At 40.0% G+C, this 15,969-nt stretch overlaps 1 protein-coding gene across 9 annotated transcripts in view; it reads right to left on the bottom strand.

The window, feature by feature from the left end:
* Positions 1-457: 457 nt before the first annotated feature.
* The window catches only part of ENTPD3 (ectonucleoside triphosphate diphosphohydrolase 3), a 41,426-nt gene continuing 25,914 nt past the window's right edge, over positions 458-15,969 (bottom strand). For 2 of the 9 annotated variants that reach the window (XR_012431015.1, XR_012431017.1), the window contains exons 6-11: positions 13,419-13,578; positions 12,191-12,424; positions 5,974-6,246; positions 5,695-5,759; positions 5,120-5,257; positions 458-1,805 (exon numbers count right to left, since the gene is read on the bottom strand). Coding sequence is in view for 6 of the 9 variants with exons in the window: in XM_005546725.4 (XP_005546782.1) it covers positions 1,569-1,805; positions 5,120-5,257; positions 5,695-5,805; positions 5,974-6,246; positions 12,191-12,424; positions 13,419-13,578 (1,153 nt within the window). In the remaining 3 variants the exon portion in view is untranslated. Of the gene's footprint in view, positions 1,806-4,049; positions 4,295-5,119; positions 5,258-5,694; positions 5,806-5,973; positions 6,247-8,574; positions 10,201-12,190; positions 12,425-13,418; positions 13,579-15,969 lie in introns of those variants that run through there. The other 7 variants (XM_005546725.4, XM_005546726.4, XM_005546727.5 and 4 more) reach the window with 4 other exon arrangements.

Below are 15,969 nucleotides of genomic sequence, written 5' to 3'. Positions count from 1 at the left end.
GCAAGGAAAGCTTTGTGGAAGACTTACAGGAAGGAACTGGATCTTGAGAAATATACATGATTGCTTCTCAATCAAATATACATGATTGCTTCTCAATCATGTATTGGTGGGAGGATGGGAGGATGATCTAGTAATCTAGTAGAGAGGATGGTGTGAGCAAAGGTACAGTTTGGGATAGGAGTAGCCATTCTGGATGAGAAATAAGATTTGAGTGTCAGGTTGTGGCCTCACAGAGGCTTAGAATTTCAAATAAGGTACAGAAGTGCTTGACTCAATAATCTCAAGCAGTCAAAGGTTTATCGAAGTAAAAGCACTTTGAACTCTCTGGAATAAAGGTGATATTAATGAATGGGTTTCTTAATTCACTAGGGAAAAAATTTTCTCTCATAAATATCACCTAGAGTCCTTAGGAGGAAGAGTACCATATGTAAGTTAACACACACATACCCACTGCAAGTCAAAATAAAATAATAGTTCTTTATTCCATATTCAGCTAAGAAACAGCAATATGAAATAATGCTGATTTTTACTTTGTAGCCATTGGATTTGCTGGAGTTCTTTCTCATTCGACTTTGGAGATAAATATTCCTGCAGCTTCCTTTTCTTTCCCCAAAGTCAAGACCTATGACTACTACGCAGAGAGGTCTATGATCTAGGAAAGTAATTGGCTAGTAAATCATAAAGTAGGATGTTCTATGACAACATGAAGTATACTGTGGGAATGGCGACAAAAATATATACACCATGATAACAATGGAAAGGCAGCCCTTTGCTAAACAAAAGCCTAGCAAAGGCAGTAAAATCTGGAATGCAACAATCTTGCTCGGGATAAATGTGTTTTTATGGGAGGGCATAGCAATACAGTGGTGAGATGAGGATGATGACAAACACAAAGGTTGCAATCTAGTGACCAGAGCCCTAAGTGGGAATTCCACTTGGAGAATGGTCTATAGTTTTCTGGGAGACCGTTTTTATGTTTCTGTGCTTCGGGATCCACCTGTATGACAGAAGCCTGGCTGTGGCCACTGCCCTGAGGGAAATAAGTCTTCTCCCCCAGATACTATATTCTACTGATCTGAGGGGTTCACTGCTTATGAGATTGCTACAAGAAAGTCTTAGTTAAAGACCAATGGGAAAAAAAAACTATAAAATGAGATATCTGATTGGGCCAAATGCTTAATGGGTATCCTGCCAGGAAGAATACTGAGGGAGGGAAATAGAAACTGAGCCCTGAGGTCAATTCTTCAACATTAAGCTGATACCCTCTCAACTTACTCTTCCTCTGGGGGACTTAAAATAAAGAGCCTGATCTTGGTGGCCTGTCTCTTCTCTGTTCCCCAATAGATCAGCACATGGGTAGTGAGGTCTCTGAAGAGCAATATGCACAGAATAGCCAAGGGACGCCCCAAGAAGTACTGTGGCAGAAATCAGTATTTGAGAGGCACGTGACCTAGGTGTTTGATTTTAGTTAGTTGTATTTCCTGAAGGCAGCCACTTTACCTGTGTTGCCTGGTGCCACCCAGGCTGACTCTAAGCAGCCACTGGACTCCAGGAGCTGCTTTGAAGGCTCAGTCAGAATCCACTGCCTGGTCAAAGGCATGCTCGGAGTGCCTCTTTTTTCTGGATGCTGAACACAGGTACGCAAGAAATGCCAGACACAGCAAGGCTGCCGCTGTGAAGAAAGCAAGGGTGCCCACAAAGACAGGTGGTTCTATGGGCAGACGGATCAGAGGGCTTTCAGCTGGTATCTGGTTGGTCAGGCTGAGCATGTAGCCAAGAGACCACGCTATGCTGCTATTCCCCACCTGTGGAGTAGAGGACAAGGCTCAAGGCTACAATTACATACCAGAGGCATACCACTATCAACCTCACAAAGCTCCCATGGGAAATTGTGGCCCAAAGAGGTCAAAGGACTTGCCCAAGTTAAGACACCACACTGTAGCCACAAAGACTTGGGGAATCTCACCTCCAGCACTGCAGAAGAAATAGTCAAAAGAACAAATCCTCACAATCTTGTCATAGCCAAGAGTGAAGAAGGCACAGTTAATAATAGTGAAAGTGTTCCTGTTGTCCAGGAGCACAAGAGTGTTTGTGGCTAGAGAAAGAGGCTAATGAGTGGTTTGCTGATCCCAGGACCGGTTTCTAAGAATAGGAAATCAGCCCAAATGGGAAGCTGACTGTCAATTTCTTCTGGTTGTTCTATCCATTTTTGCTTTACATGTTTTTAGGGTGTTTTATTAGGTGTATAAATGTTTCACCTTTACAATCTTCATAGTGAATTGAACATTTTATCATTATGTTGTAACCCTTGCTGTCTAGAATGAGGCTCTTTGTCTTAAAGACAGCTTTGCCAGATATTAAATAGTTACACCAGCTTTCTTTTGGGTAGTGTTTGATAATTTAAAAAAGTTATCTTTCAATCTTTCCATGTCTTTATGCTTGAATCACGTTTCTCTTATAAATGGCACCTGCTTGATTTCTAAAAATTCAATCTGACATCTGTCTTTTAACTGGTAGGTTTAGTCCATTTATAATTATTGTGATTATTAATATATTTACACTTCTTTCTAATATCTTACTTTTAAATTTTCAATTAGTGCTTTTATATATATATATATATTTTTCTTCTTTCCTGCCTTAAAAATGATATCTGTGGCCAGGCATGGTGGCTCACGCCTATAATCCCAGCACTCTGGGAGGCTGAGGCAGGCGGATCACCTGAGGTCAGGAGTTCAAGACCAGCCTGGCCAACGTGGTGAAACCCTGTCTCTATAAAAATACAAAAATTAGCCAGGCATGATGGTGGGTGCCTGTAATCCCAGTTACTCAGGAGGCTGAGGCAGGAGAATTGCTTGAGCCCAAGAGGCAGAGGCTGCAGTGAGCTGAGATCACGCCATTGCACTCCAGCCTAGGTGACAGAGCGAGACTCCGTCTCAAAAAAAAAAAAAAAAAGAAAGAAAAAGAAAAAGATATCTCTGTGTTCCCTTTGACAAGAAGAGAATTTGAATTTTAGGTTACTCTTATGTCCCTGTATCTTATAACTCCTTACCACACCCTTATCATGTTGGGTATTTTCTACACTTGAGTCATATGAATGGCGTTTATTTTTATAGTTTTCTTTAGTGTTTGTTTTCTGTTTTTTTAACATCTTTTTTTTTTTTTTTTTTTTTTTGAGACGGAGTCTTGTTCTGTTGCCCAGGCTGGAGTGAAATGGTGAGATCTCGGCTTACTGCAACCTCCACCTCCCAGTTTCAAGTGATTCTCCTGCCTCAGCCTCCTGAGTGGCTGGGAGTAAAGGCGCATGCCACCACACCCAGTTAATATTTTGTATTTTTAGTAGAGACAGGGTTTTACCATGTTGGCCAGGCTGGTCTTGAACTCCTGACCTCAGGTGATCCATCTGCCTCAGCCTCCCAGAGTGCTGGAATTACAGGTGTGAGCCACAGCACCTGGCCTTTTTAATGTAAATTTTAAGCCACAACATCATTTATTCTTACTTCCAGTATTTTTGTAACATGTCCTGGATTTATTTCTCTTCTTATTTTATTACTTCCATCAAAAATATTTTCAATGTAAGTCTTTGTGCAGCAAATCTTCTTAAGTCTTTTTACACCTTAACATTTTTATTTTTATTTATTTATTTAGAGATGGAGTTTTGCTCTTGTTGCCCAGGCTGGAGTGCAATGGCATGATCTCGGCTCATGGCAACCTCCACCTCCCAGGTTATGGTGATTCTCCTGCCTCAGCCTCCTGAGTAGCTGGGATTACACGCATGCACCATCATGCCCGGCGAATTTCGTATTTTTAGTAGAGACAGTGTTTCTCCTTGTTGGTCAGGCTGGTCTCGAACTACCGACCTCAGGTGATCCACCTGCCTTGGCCTCCCAAAGTGCTGGGATTACAGGTGTGAGCCACTGCACCCAGCCTACATCTTCACATTTAATTACTAATTTGGCTGGACATAACATTCTTTATAATTAGAAAAAAGGAACTTTTAACTTAGATACTATATCAACTCAAACTGGCATTCAAATGGAAAGTCATTCTCAATTCTTATAATATACTTTACTGGTAATTAGATTCATTAGAAGCAAAGCTTAGAGAGTACATGCTACCAACAGTCCTTGTGTCTCCAGACATCCTTATTTTTTTGTAGATGACTCAATTTTATTTATGTAAAAGTAGAGAGTCAGAGGCCTAATGCAGGATATTGATTGATTTAATCTAATTATTGCTGAAGCTGGTATTGAACAGGCTGACTCCAGACATCCTTCAGGCTTCATATCAGCTATTCCTGAAATGAGAAAATTCTCTGGAACCTGGGGAACATAGTGCTGGCTGAACATATTCGCAAGGCTGAGCCCTGCCTGAAACAAGGTATGGAGGTCCTTTCACCTGTCACCAGGTGACAGCTGTGATTCCAGCTTTGGACCATTCTGGTCACTTGACCATCATATATATATATGTATGTATTTATAGATATCTATAAATATACATATTTTTAGATATATTAAACCCTGAGCTAAGAATATCTTCTCCATCCCCCAAATCTTTGTCAGTGAATGTAATGACTTCAGGTTCATTCAAAGAGAAAATGTTTATTTAATGCTAATGCAAATCCGTCAGGCTCTAAGGCCTGTATCTTACTCCGACATCTGCATAAAATGGAGAAGAATTAGTTGCTATCCTCTTTTAAAAATGGTTACATTTAAAGCTTCTTTTCAGGATGAAAAGTCTCATATCCTTAATTCATATTTATTTATGAATTCATATTTATTTACGAATTCAACAAACATTTACTAAGCACCTTCTAGGCTCTATCCCTTGTGCTGAGTGCTGGGAATATGAAGATACCAAGACAAGTCTCTGCCCTCCAGGACCTCCTAGTCCATTGGCCCTTGGCCTCCAGTCTTTTCCAGGAGAATGGACACCCATGAGCAACTCCACTAAATTCTCCACGACCTCTTCTGGGAAACTCACAAGGGATCAGTCTGATCAGCTTCCACCCAGTGAGTTTAACTCGTTAATACCCTTTTACCTTCTACATTTGCTCCACACACATACATACAAATCTCTCTGTTGGGAAAAAGAAGAGAAAATGATTTGTGCTTTGACTTACTTCTTTTTCAAAATGTATCTGGGGCCAAGTCTCCTCTGTGAATTTGTAACCATTCACAAACAAGTGGTAGATATAGTTGGCTGAGAAGCAGTAAGAGCGGGCGTATACCTCATCAAATTTGGGGAGCAGGAGTGGGAGCTGAAAGGAGGTTTAAAACATCTTAGAGGCAGGGCAGGCAGGTATGTTTTAAAATGAACACCTTGGGTTAAAAGTCATGTTTTAAAGAATCTTATCATCCATAATTTCATAATAGAAAAGACTTTATAATACAATCATATAATTATTCAATATAGTTATGAAGATATCACTATATAATTTCACAATATACTAATCTTTAAACTCATTGAGTGCTTATTATTATATGCCAAATATTGTTCTAACCATTGTGCATGTAGTTATAACATTAATTCACACCACAGGTGTGGGAGTAGCTTCCCTTATTCTTTTTATTTTACAGATGTGATGGAAATAGAAGAGCATAAAGGCTAAATTCAGAATATACACACATAGAATAGATTCTACCATATATATATATTTTTTGTACTGACATTGATACTTTTTCTTTAAATACTGACCTGACTCCAATTCTGTGAGCAGAAATTCCAGGTGCTGGAGTTGAAGGTGTCCAGGGAAAAGCTACCTGAAAGATTTAAAGCACTGGCTGTGTAGTAGAATCCTGCAAAAGCCTGGAAATAAGTAATACAGAAGGAAATTAGTTCTCAGAATGGGTATAATAGAAAGGTTTATGGGTGAGGAATTAGAAGGTGGCTAACAGGTCAGCAGAGGAGAAACAGAAAAGTGAGAAATAAATATTCAACGGGGAAAGAAAGGAATCTTTCAGGTTTTGCTCTTACCACAAATGGCCCTTTAATCTTTGGCTGATAAACCCCATCAAAAGAACACGTTTCTTGATCATGGCAAGCTTTGAAGTCAAATAAGGAAGCCACCTTCTCCTTACACAGAGATGGGTCCCCAGTTCCCTCAAAAGTGATGATATCACTGGGGTTATAACTTTCTGGCCTCTGGTCCACAGTGCACAGGCTATCAAATACATGGCCCATGGTGAAGTTGATGCTATAATCCCGAGGGTAACAGGGATTGGTGAGATGGTTTTTGGTAGGAGAATTCTGTAGGTATAAGAGTAAGGTGTTAGAAACCACGTTTTTTGTGGATAGCCAAGTATCTCCCTTTTGCAAATTCTCTCTATCACTATCCTCCAATGCCAAGAGAAAAACAAAAAATACCATTCTATGTCAGCATGTCTTTGATGATAGGTTGTCTAGATAATTCAAGCGGGGGTGGGGGGAAAGGGTGTGTGTGTGTGTGTGTGTGTGTGTGTGTGTGTGTGTGTGACAATTACCTTGTACCAGGCATAGCGCTAGGCTCTCTCTCACATTATCTGATCCAGCTCTTATGATAGCCCTGTGAACCAGGTTTTATGAACTTCACATGTTGAGAAAATGGATATATTTAATGTATCATTTTAAGTAGAATGTCATCTATCCACCTAGCAAAATAATCCAAAAGGTACAAATAAACATATGAAAGTGAAGTCTCCTTCTCATCCACTTGCAGCCATCAGGCCTCTCTCTGGAAACAATCACTATTGCCAATTTTTGTGTATCCTTCCAATGATCTGGCATGCACATGCAAATATATTTTTTTCTCCCACGCTTTTCTTTTTTTAAAGCCATAAATGGTAGCACTTTATATACCCCATTGTACCCGTTGCTTTTCTCACTTAAAAATGTATCTTTGAGATATTTCCATTCATTGTACTTACAGAGTGGCCTATTTTTTTAGTAGCTGCATAGTATTCCACTGTACAAATAAATCATACTTTATTTAAGGAATATCATCTAGATGAACACTGAGGTGGTTCCCAATCATTTTGCCATTACAAACAAATAACCTTGTCACATATAAATCTTTTATCCATTGCAATTTATTTGACTTAAAGATTCAGATAGACTTGGCTTTACTTTTTCCATATGACTATTCAATCTTTAATCTACTGGTGCAAAATACTCTATTTTATGCTAAAATCCTAAATGTTGTTGATTCAGTTTATGAACTCTCTTTTTGAAGGAATTGGATTTGAACTATGTTCAACTTAAGCCACTAAGGCATACTGCTTCCCCTATAGTAAAATCTTTTCTTTTAGCTGGGTGTGATGGCTCACACCTGTAATCCCAGCACTTTAGGAAGCTGAGGCAGGCGGATCATTTGAGATCAGGAGTTTGAGACCAGCCTGGGCAGCATGGTGAAACTCCATCTTTCCTAAAAATACAAAAATTAGCCAGACGTGGTGGCATGCACCTGTAGTCCCAGCTACTCGGGAGGCTGAGGCAGGAGAATCACTTGAACCCGGGAAGTGGAGGTTGCAGCGAACTGAGATTGCACCGTTACACTCCAGCCTGGGTGACAGAGCAAGACTCCATCTCAAAAAAATTTAAAAAAAAATTTTTTTTAATTAGTTCTTTTTTTGGTAGAGGTATGTTCTCCCTATGTTACCCAGGTTGGTCTCAAACTCCTGTGCACAAGAGATTCTCCTGCCTTAGCCTTCCAAAGTGCTAGGATTACAGGTGTGAGCCACTGCACCTGGCCACCCTACAGTAAAATCTTGACTCAGACATTTAGCCCAACCCTTTCATTTTACTAATGAGGAAACTGAGGTACATATTCAAGTAATGCAATTGTTTAACAAAGGTCAGTGACAAGATTCTGCAAAAATCCTATAAAAGCTTAACATTCATCAAATAGAACCCAAATGAGTGTTTTCCAGAAAGATCTTCATTTGACTGAGAAAGAGGCAAACAGGCCCCTTTCTGCCTCTATGGTATGAAAACAATTTATGATTTTCAGAAGCCGTTACATATAATTTATAGCATATCATACTTGGGTCACCCTATAGCTGAAATATTGGTTGAAAGAAAAAAATATCGAATCAATCAATTGGCTATTTAGTATCTACTTCCAAATCTGATTTATACTTTTTTTTCTTTTCTAGTATAGTCTGAAGGGAGATTTATACTTTTAAAATGATTAAAACTATAAATTATTTCTGGCTTGGTCCAGAGAAGAAACAAGATAACATAAATTATTTCTGACTTAGTACATAGGAAAAACTTAGTAAATATTAGTTCTTTTCTTTTTTTTGTGTCTGAATTTTTGTTGTGGCATTCTTTACATATAATGGGCCAATGTGCCAAGTTCAGGCATTCAGCATTCAACAGTCTTCACCGAGCTTAGTGGTTGAAGGGCACTGTCATGAAAAAGTTAATCAGCGGGTTCGAGGGAGAAAAGTCCACTAGAAAACTATAGCATAATCTGATTTTAGAGTTAAACTGGTTAAAACTGGAAAAAACAGTGATAGAAACTATTCTCATTAGTGACAGAAAGTTTAAAAAATACACACAAAGAAAATACATTTAACAACAGAGGTACAGAACCAATGGTGAAAACTATACATTTTATTGAAGGATACAAGCCAAGAATTAAATAAATGGAAATACACTGTATAATTCTGTATAGAAATTGTTGATGTCACTAATAAGCACATTTTAACCAAATTAATGTATGAATCAACGTAATTACAATCACAATCTCAACAAAAAACTTTCTTTTTTGTTACTGCTTCAAATGACTTTGAAGTTCAAGATAAACATCTGAGAGTAGAAAAATAGACTATTGCAGGTAGAACAACATGATATTGGTCCCAAAATAGAACAATGAATGTATCGAACAGAAAATCCAGAAACAGACCCTCATTATCTAAGTACTTATTATTAGAATGTTTTGGAATTCCTGAAGCTTATTTCAAAAAGTCATCACAACATGGGTGGTAATCTGCATGGCTTTAATTTTGTTGGAAGATTACCTATTTGTTCATTTAAATAAAAAAAATACACCTGTCCTTTGAACCTATCCTACAGAAATAAAATCACTGGTTCATAAGGTTATATGGGTAAGAAGGCTTATTATATTATTGTCGTAGCAACAAAACAGGACACAGCCTGGTGTCCATGAGGAAGGGAATGATTGATACATTATGGGATATTAAATAGTAAAGAAAATAAGTTAATATACTGACCTGGAAAGTGTAGAAGAACAACATATTAAGCTTTGACCAGTGATGGCATTCAGTAAATGGGATTGGAAGGAGGATCTTTCATTTTGACTTTAACACTCTTTGTATGGCTTTAAATTTTTACAATAAGAATGTACTTTCTTTCATAATCAAATGGTCAATTTCTTTTTCTTTTTAAGTTATGGTACTTGGAATACTATGCTCTCATAAAAATAATATTTTAAAAGGACATTAACAACACAGGAAATTGACCATAATATATGGTTAGGTAAAATAAAAGGTAAATATAAAATTATATATACCATATGAAGCCAAGTTTTTACACTTTCATACATTAAAAAAGTGGAAGAAAATGCAATAGTATGATTAATAGTGGTTAATTCCGTTTTTAAAGAAATCCTTTATAGTTTTTGGTGTGCATCTTCTAAATGTTTTTCACTGAACATATATTACATTAAAAACAGAAGACAAATTTCTTACTTAAAAATGGAAAGAAAGTGAATACATATTCCTAATATCCAACATGTTGTCAGAATGAGACTTCAGCTCCAAGGTGACTGGAGACTTATTAATATGAAAGTAATTTGCAAAGTACATATCCAGCTATCATTCTCACCACACTACATAGTTCCTTATATTACAGATGAGGAAACAAGATCCAGACTGATGGAATTTACTCAGTCAGTGTTTATGATGCAATAATTTGTGTGAACCTTCCAAGTCAAGGCTTGGCAATACATATTTGACCTATGAAACTGTTGGTCAGGCAGGTCTTGACATGAATTTGTCAGTAATCCTCATCTCATCTGAATCTCTCCTCTTGGATGAGTCAGAAGCCTCCGAGGGCAGAGTCACCCTATCAGGCATCTAGAGGTTACCAGGCAAATTGAAGACATGTGTCCCTGTTCCTGTGAGCTGACTGTGAGAGGATGGGTGCTCACTCCTCCACCCCCAGTGCTGGGCTCACATTTGGAGACTGGCATTCTCAAGCCTAAATCAGACCTCAGAAAGGTAAAGTATTTACTTCTCTTCTGTGGACTGCTGGATATATAGATAATCATTCTTTAGTAAACATTGTATAAGTACAAAAACACACAGACACATGCAGACAGACAGAAACACACATTCCACAGGGCCAGCCAAATTTAGAAGATTAGCCTCTCTGATCCCCACTCACCCTGGAAAAAGGAGGATTTCACCTGAGCTTCCACATTCTACTCCTGCTAGAGTCAGAGCTGGAGCAAAGGACATTAAGCATTGCTAGAAGTAAAAGGAGCTGGAGAAAAGAGGATTTTCTAGAGCTTCTCTCCCAGCAAGAAAGAAGCATGTTGGTTGAACTACTTTGATGAGCAAGTGGGGATGAGTGATGAGTATTGAGACCCCTGATAGGGAGCATTGATTGAGTTACCTGTAGGGCTTGGTTTGGCTGACTGGGGAGGGAAGTGGAAGTTGGGGTGGGAGCCATGGAAGGTGACATAGTTTGGCTTTGCCTCATGTAAAATCGTAATCCCACTGTTGGAGGAGGGGCCTGGTGGGAGGTGATTAGGTCATGGGGGCAGATTTCCTCCTTGCTGTTCTCATGATAGTGAGTGAGTTTCACGAGATCTGGTTGTTTAAAAGTGTGTGGCGTCTTCCCTCCTGTTCCCGCATGTGAGAAGTGCTTGCTTCCCCTTTGCCTTCTACTATGACTGTAAGTTTCCTGAGGCCTCCCTAGAAGCAGAAACCTGTACAGCCCACAGAACCATGAACCAATTAAACAAGCCTCTTTTCTTTATAAATTATCCAGTTTCAGGTATTTCTTTATAGCAGTGTGAGCACGGATTAGTACAGAAGGGTAGTTGAGGGCTGTCTGCAGGCTTCTCACATCTGTTCTTTCCAGGCAGTGCTCAGACTCTCCTGACAATAAATGTCCCATGCGTGTGTCCCAGGGCCTCAGCCGTTTCAGGGAGGATTGGGGAGAGGTTTGGAGGAGGGGCCAGAAGTGGAAGCTGAGTTCCCACAACCCACCCTGCATGAACACTGGGTAAATGCAGGGGTCTGAAGTTGTGAGTCCTGCTGAAGATGCACTTTTGTGATCCCCCTCAACTCTTCTGCAGGATAGAGTCTGCTCCTGTCTTCAGTTATCGGAGTAGGTTGGAGGAATGTGGGTTAACCTTCTGATGTTGTGTCCATTTTGTTCCTAGGCTAATTCCCCTGCCTTCGAGTCCCGTAAGAAGCCAGAATCTGTGGCTTCTGATTTCCTCATACCCCTCTAGGTAGTCAAGGCCCATCCTCTCAGCCACCTAGCCATGGCTAAGATTGATGTCCCCAGAGCAGTAGCGTTTGGGTCTGGGGTCTCACCTATGGAGTTAGTGCCCTCATGAACACACACTACATAATGTTGAATTTAATATCAGCAACAACTTTCTAGCTGATGCCTGAATTAGCCTTCTGGGCTCTGAAACACTTACCAAATGAATTACTGATCAACATGATGGAATGTGGTTGCTCTAAAGTTCCACCGTATAAAGGGTATCAAGCCTGCCTAATATAGACCCATCTAAAAGGAGGCTAAGCCTGGGAAGGCTCTGCCCTCTCCCCCTTCAGCACACATTTCTCTTGTGACCACTAATATTATTTTGTCTACACCCAGGGGAGTCTCAAAAATCTCAGGCTTATTTAGCTCCCGGTTTAAAACAGTTTGTGTCCATAAAGGGATTCCAGGTCTTGAGTCATTTACAAAACATGTGAAGCTCTGGAAATTCCCTAGACTTCTTACTCAAATTCACTGGGAGTGGGCAACATGAGAGGGAGAGGGAGGGGAAGAAAGAGAGAGAGAGGGGAAAGGGACTTGGACCCCCAGGAGTAAATTGGAAAATGGGGTTATTTCCATCTACCTTTCAATTGAAGTGGAGAGGACAGACTCCAGAAGGCAGGGCATTCTCCCCTCAGCTCAAACCCTCAAGACAACACCTGCCACCCCCTACCACCGACTCAAGTACCTGCAGGAGCATTGCCAGAAACTTCTTCTCAGCCTCATTCCGGCCATAGCACTGGAAGCTGTGTGTGTAGAGCGTGTACACGTAGCCATACAGGGACACCTGCATGATGTCGCTGGTGTTCAGATCCACCTTCTCTCCTGCCACGAAGGATATTTGGGTGGAGGCACCACCTAAGTCCAGGGCACCCGTGGTTTCCACTCCATGCGGGTGCACCCACATATGCCAAAGGTTCTTCTGCACAGTGGGAAAAGGAAGTGAGAAAGAAAGCCAAAGGCACCATCTCTGTTTGCCCAAAGTTCTCCACCCAAGCCTCGTCTCCTATTACTAAGAAGTAGGACAGAGAGAGCATGTGAGGCCAATTCTCTCCTTTTCTTTCAGAGGTGGTGAATTCACATGCTTACAAGAGCTGGGCAAGTAACATAGGTAAGTAATAAATGAGTGTAGATTAGGTGTATAACAGGGAGTGGTGGGGTCTGTGGCAAACTGGAGAGTCCACGAATTACACTCTGTTCCCATTACCGGGCAGGAATGTGCATCTACTGTGACCAGTTCCTCCGATTTTGGGGAGGAGTGAGGAGGTCAGAAGAAGCTAGAAGTATGGATTTTTATGTGAAATTTCCCAAACGTTAATTATTGGTAACTATTTAAAAATTTAAAATACATTTGAAGGGGAACAAAATAGGTCTTGGGCTGGATATGCTCTGAGTAACTCCCGTTTTGTGCCCCCTGTAACATGGCAGTTGTCTCTTTGAATCAACTTTCCTCTGCACCAAGGGAGCAGGGAGTGCAGGGACTGGACTGTGAGGAGACCTGGGAACACAGAGTGAAGACTTCCTCCTGTCTCTGGGGACTTAGGGATGCAGACTTCCTGAGGGCTTTGTAAATTTCAAATGGTCATGGAGCCTCTCTGAAGGATTATTCAACTGCCCTCCCAAAGACCCATAGCCTAGTGTTAAATTTAGATCCCACCCCCTTCAATTTCTTACAAGCTAGTAAAGTGATGAGATTCCCTCCCTCCCAAGCATTTAGTCCTATTTATGACCATGTTTTCTCCCCAGCTATATAGGTCTTTCTTAGCTATTGTCTCATAGGTATTTCCCTAATGCATTACATGATAGGAGTGATACAGGACAGATATCCCTAATGGTGTGTACCTCTACTTAGGCTATCACTCACAAGAGATAGGATAAACAGTAAGATTAAAAACCATGCATTTGTCTCCACACACCTCCAGGAAATTTCCCATTAAATAGTTGGCCGTAATCCATCCATATACCCCTTCCTCTTGCCCAGAAATGATTTGAGCACCCCTAAAGTCAAAGGGCTGGGACTTGAAGTAGCTTTGGATGCTTTCAAGGACTTCATTAGCTGCTGTTTCATTTTGTAACCTATGCAAGGCACAAAACAAACAAGTCTGAGTGCCCAGACAATAGAGTCTTAAAATATATAGTCTCACTCAGGTGAAAATGCAAACTTCCCCATCTCCCTGCTGGTGGGGATGAATGATTTTCCAGATGTGTGCTGTACACCACAATCCCTTTTGCAAGTTGAAGTCTTCTGGGGCAACTGTGAAGGCAGGATCCACTTGTTACCTGTCAAGCTGCCAAGTAGGAAAATTGCTTTCAGTAAAAGTACAATTTGTTCTCCCCACCTATATCATCTGTTCATGTATCAAAAGAGCCTCCTATTTAACTGCCATTGCTCTCTCAGATCAGCAGAGGAAAGGAGATTGATGAAGGCATAAGAGTGGCATAAATAATCTCTTGAAGGCACCATACGAAGGAACCCTCATCTGACAAGAAGGAAGGGGAGCTTAGTAGGAAAGGGGAAAGGAAGAACATTGAGTTTTCAGCTGTTTCTGCTTCAGTCTTTGGGAGGGCTTTAGCATGAAGGGATATGACAGTCATCATGGCTGTCACTGGATTGAAAAACCACTGGTGTGCTGACTCTTAGACAAGTGGCAACACAGCATTCTATCCCTAGTGACAGAATGTTATGGCATCCATCGCTGCCATTTTACGCTATGAAAGAGCTCGCTTGGGAGATTATTTCCTCTTTCATCCGTGGGTTAAGACAGCCAGGGGCACTGGCTGACAATCAGGAAGAAGAAAGAGCAAGGCTATAAGCAGGATCCATTCCAATTCAGTGGCCAGTTATCACTGCTTGGAAAATAATTCAGAGTTTTCCCAGTTTCATCAATTCTCATCTCAGCTAATTCTCATTAATTGTTTTATTTTCTGTTTTACTTGTCTAGTAATTAAAATATCAGCTAGTTCCTCAGAAGAAATAGATCATCATCAGAAAACAGTTTTACAAGAAAAAGTTAGTACTTAATTTATTCAATGGAGACATTCACTTTTTCCTAAGGGGTGAGTTTTCTGTTCCGTGGTTTTTGTCATGAGCTGTAAATTGCAGAGCCTTTTAATTATTTCTCACTGAAAGACTGGGGGAGGGAGGGGAAGCAACCAAAAAAAAAGTCAGGTTCTTAAGAGCTGTTTGTTTGTTTGTTTGTTTTGTTTTTGTTTTTAGAGTAGTAGAAGTCTACTTAAGTCATAAGGTCAGAGCCAGTTCAACCAAGAAGTTTACATAGGTACAAACACTACTGGTAAAGCAAAGATATTTTAGAGTAACTTCTACAGACATTTAATGAAATTGGACCAGTATTTCTCTCTGATTGTAGTCACTTATCCCATTCATATTATTGGTATTGCTCAGGTCCTGTGCTGAAACCTGTTACCTGAAGTCAAATCCCAGGGAGGGTAAACAGCATCCTAATGTATTCTGAAATGGGAAATTCAGCCTGAAAATGTGAATTGAATAGAGTGAAAGCAGAAGGATTTCACAAACTAAGCCCTAAGCATTCAGTCTCCAAGTTGAAAACTTCATGAGCACATCCTGCAGCTGACTTTTCTATAAGTAGCTCCACACATGTTGTGTTAAGGAAGCATCCACTACAGCAGATGAGGATTTTAGGCCCATGGAATTAAGAGCCTGTAAAGGGGCTGCCTTGCTGTGTTCTCTGAGATTACAAGGTTTCAGTTCCACCCTTGTTGAAAGAACTGTTTTTATAAGAAAGAAAAGGCAAAAGGAAGGAGTTTTTAAGTCATTTCTATTACATGTAAATGAAATAATTTAGAAATACACTGCAGATTCCAAGAGTGAGCAAAGAAATCTGACTTCTTTTCACATTCAATGTGGTCAACCAGGAAATCAGATTAGAAATGAGAATTATGAGACTATAAGGAAAAGGCCCAGTCTAACGGAGAGCACGTCATGATTTCTTTTCATTATCATGTTAAAGGAGCTCTGTTTGTTCTTTTTTTATTTTCTTAATACTCCGACATAGATAATTTTGCATGCTTGGAATCATAAAGTGCCTTTGAAGCAGAATAAGTGATGTCTTCTTGTGATAAAACCTTATTCCAACACTTGGAGTAGCCTCTACTCTGAGTAGATTTAAGTTTGATGTTTATTTTTGGAAACTGTTTTTTTTAAATTTCAAGGTCAAGGAAATGCTATAATGGAGAAAAAAGAGAAAAGACATTCAAAAACATGCAACTGGGCCAAAAGCCATGACTACAAATTTAGAAGTAACTAATTGAGTGCGTGAAATGAGATGCTTGTTTCATAACAACTCCAAAAGCTTTGACTGATTTGAGGTGCAGACATGGCATTGTTTTAAAGCAGATTTCAGTGGTATTTTGTACACAAGCAGAAGCTACATAGCTATGGGTTGTACTTACTACCAAACTTAGCTGGTTGTCCACAGGTGTCAAAAT

The sequence above is a fragment of the Macaca fascicularis genome, chromosome 2 (genome assembly GCF_037993035.2).
Source record: "Macaca fascicularis isolate 582-1 chromosome 2, T2T-MFA8v1.1".
NCBI lineage: Eukaryota > Metazoa > Chordata > Mammalia > Primates > Cercopithecidae > Macaca > Macaca fascicularis.
Note: the sequence above shows the minus strand (reverse complement) of the source record. Positions and strands in the feature narration are given on the sequence as shown.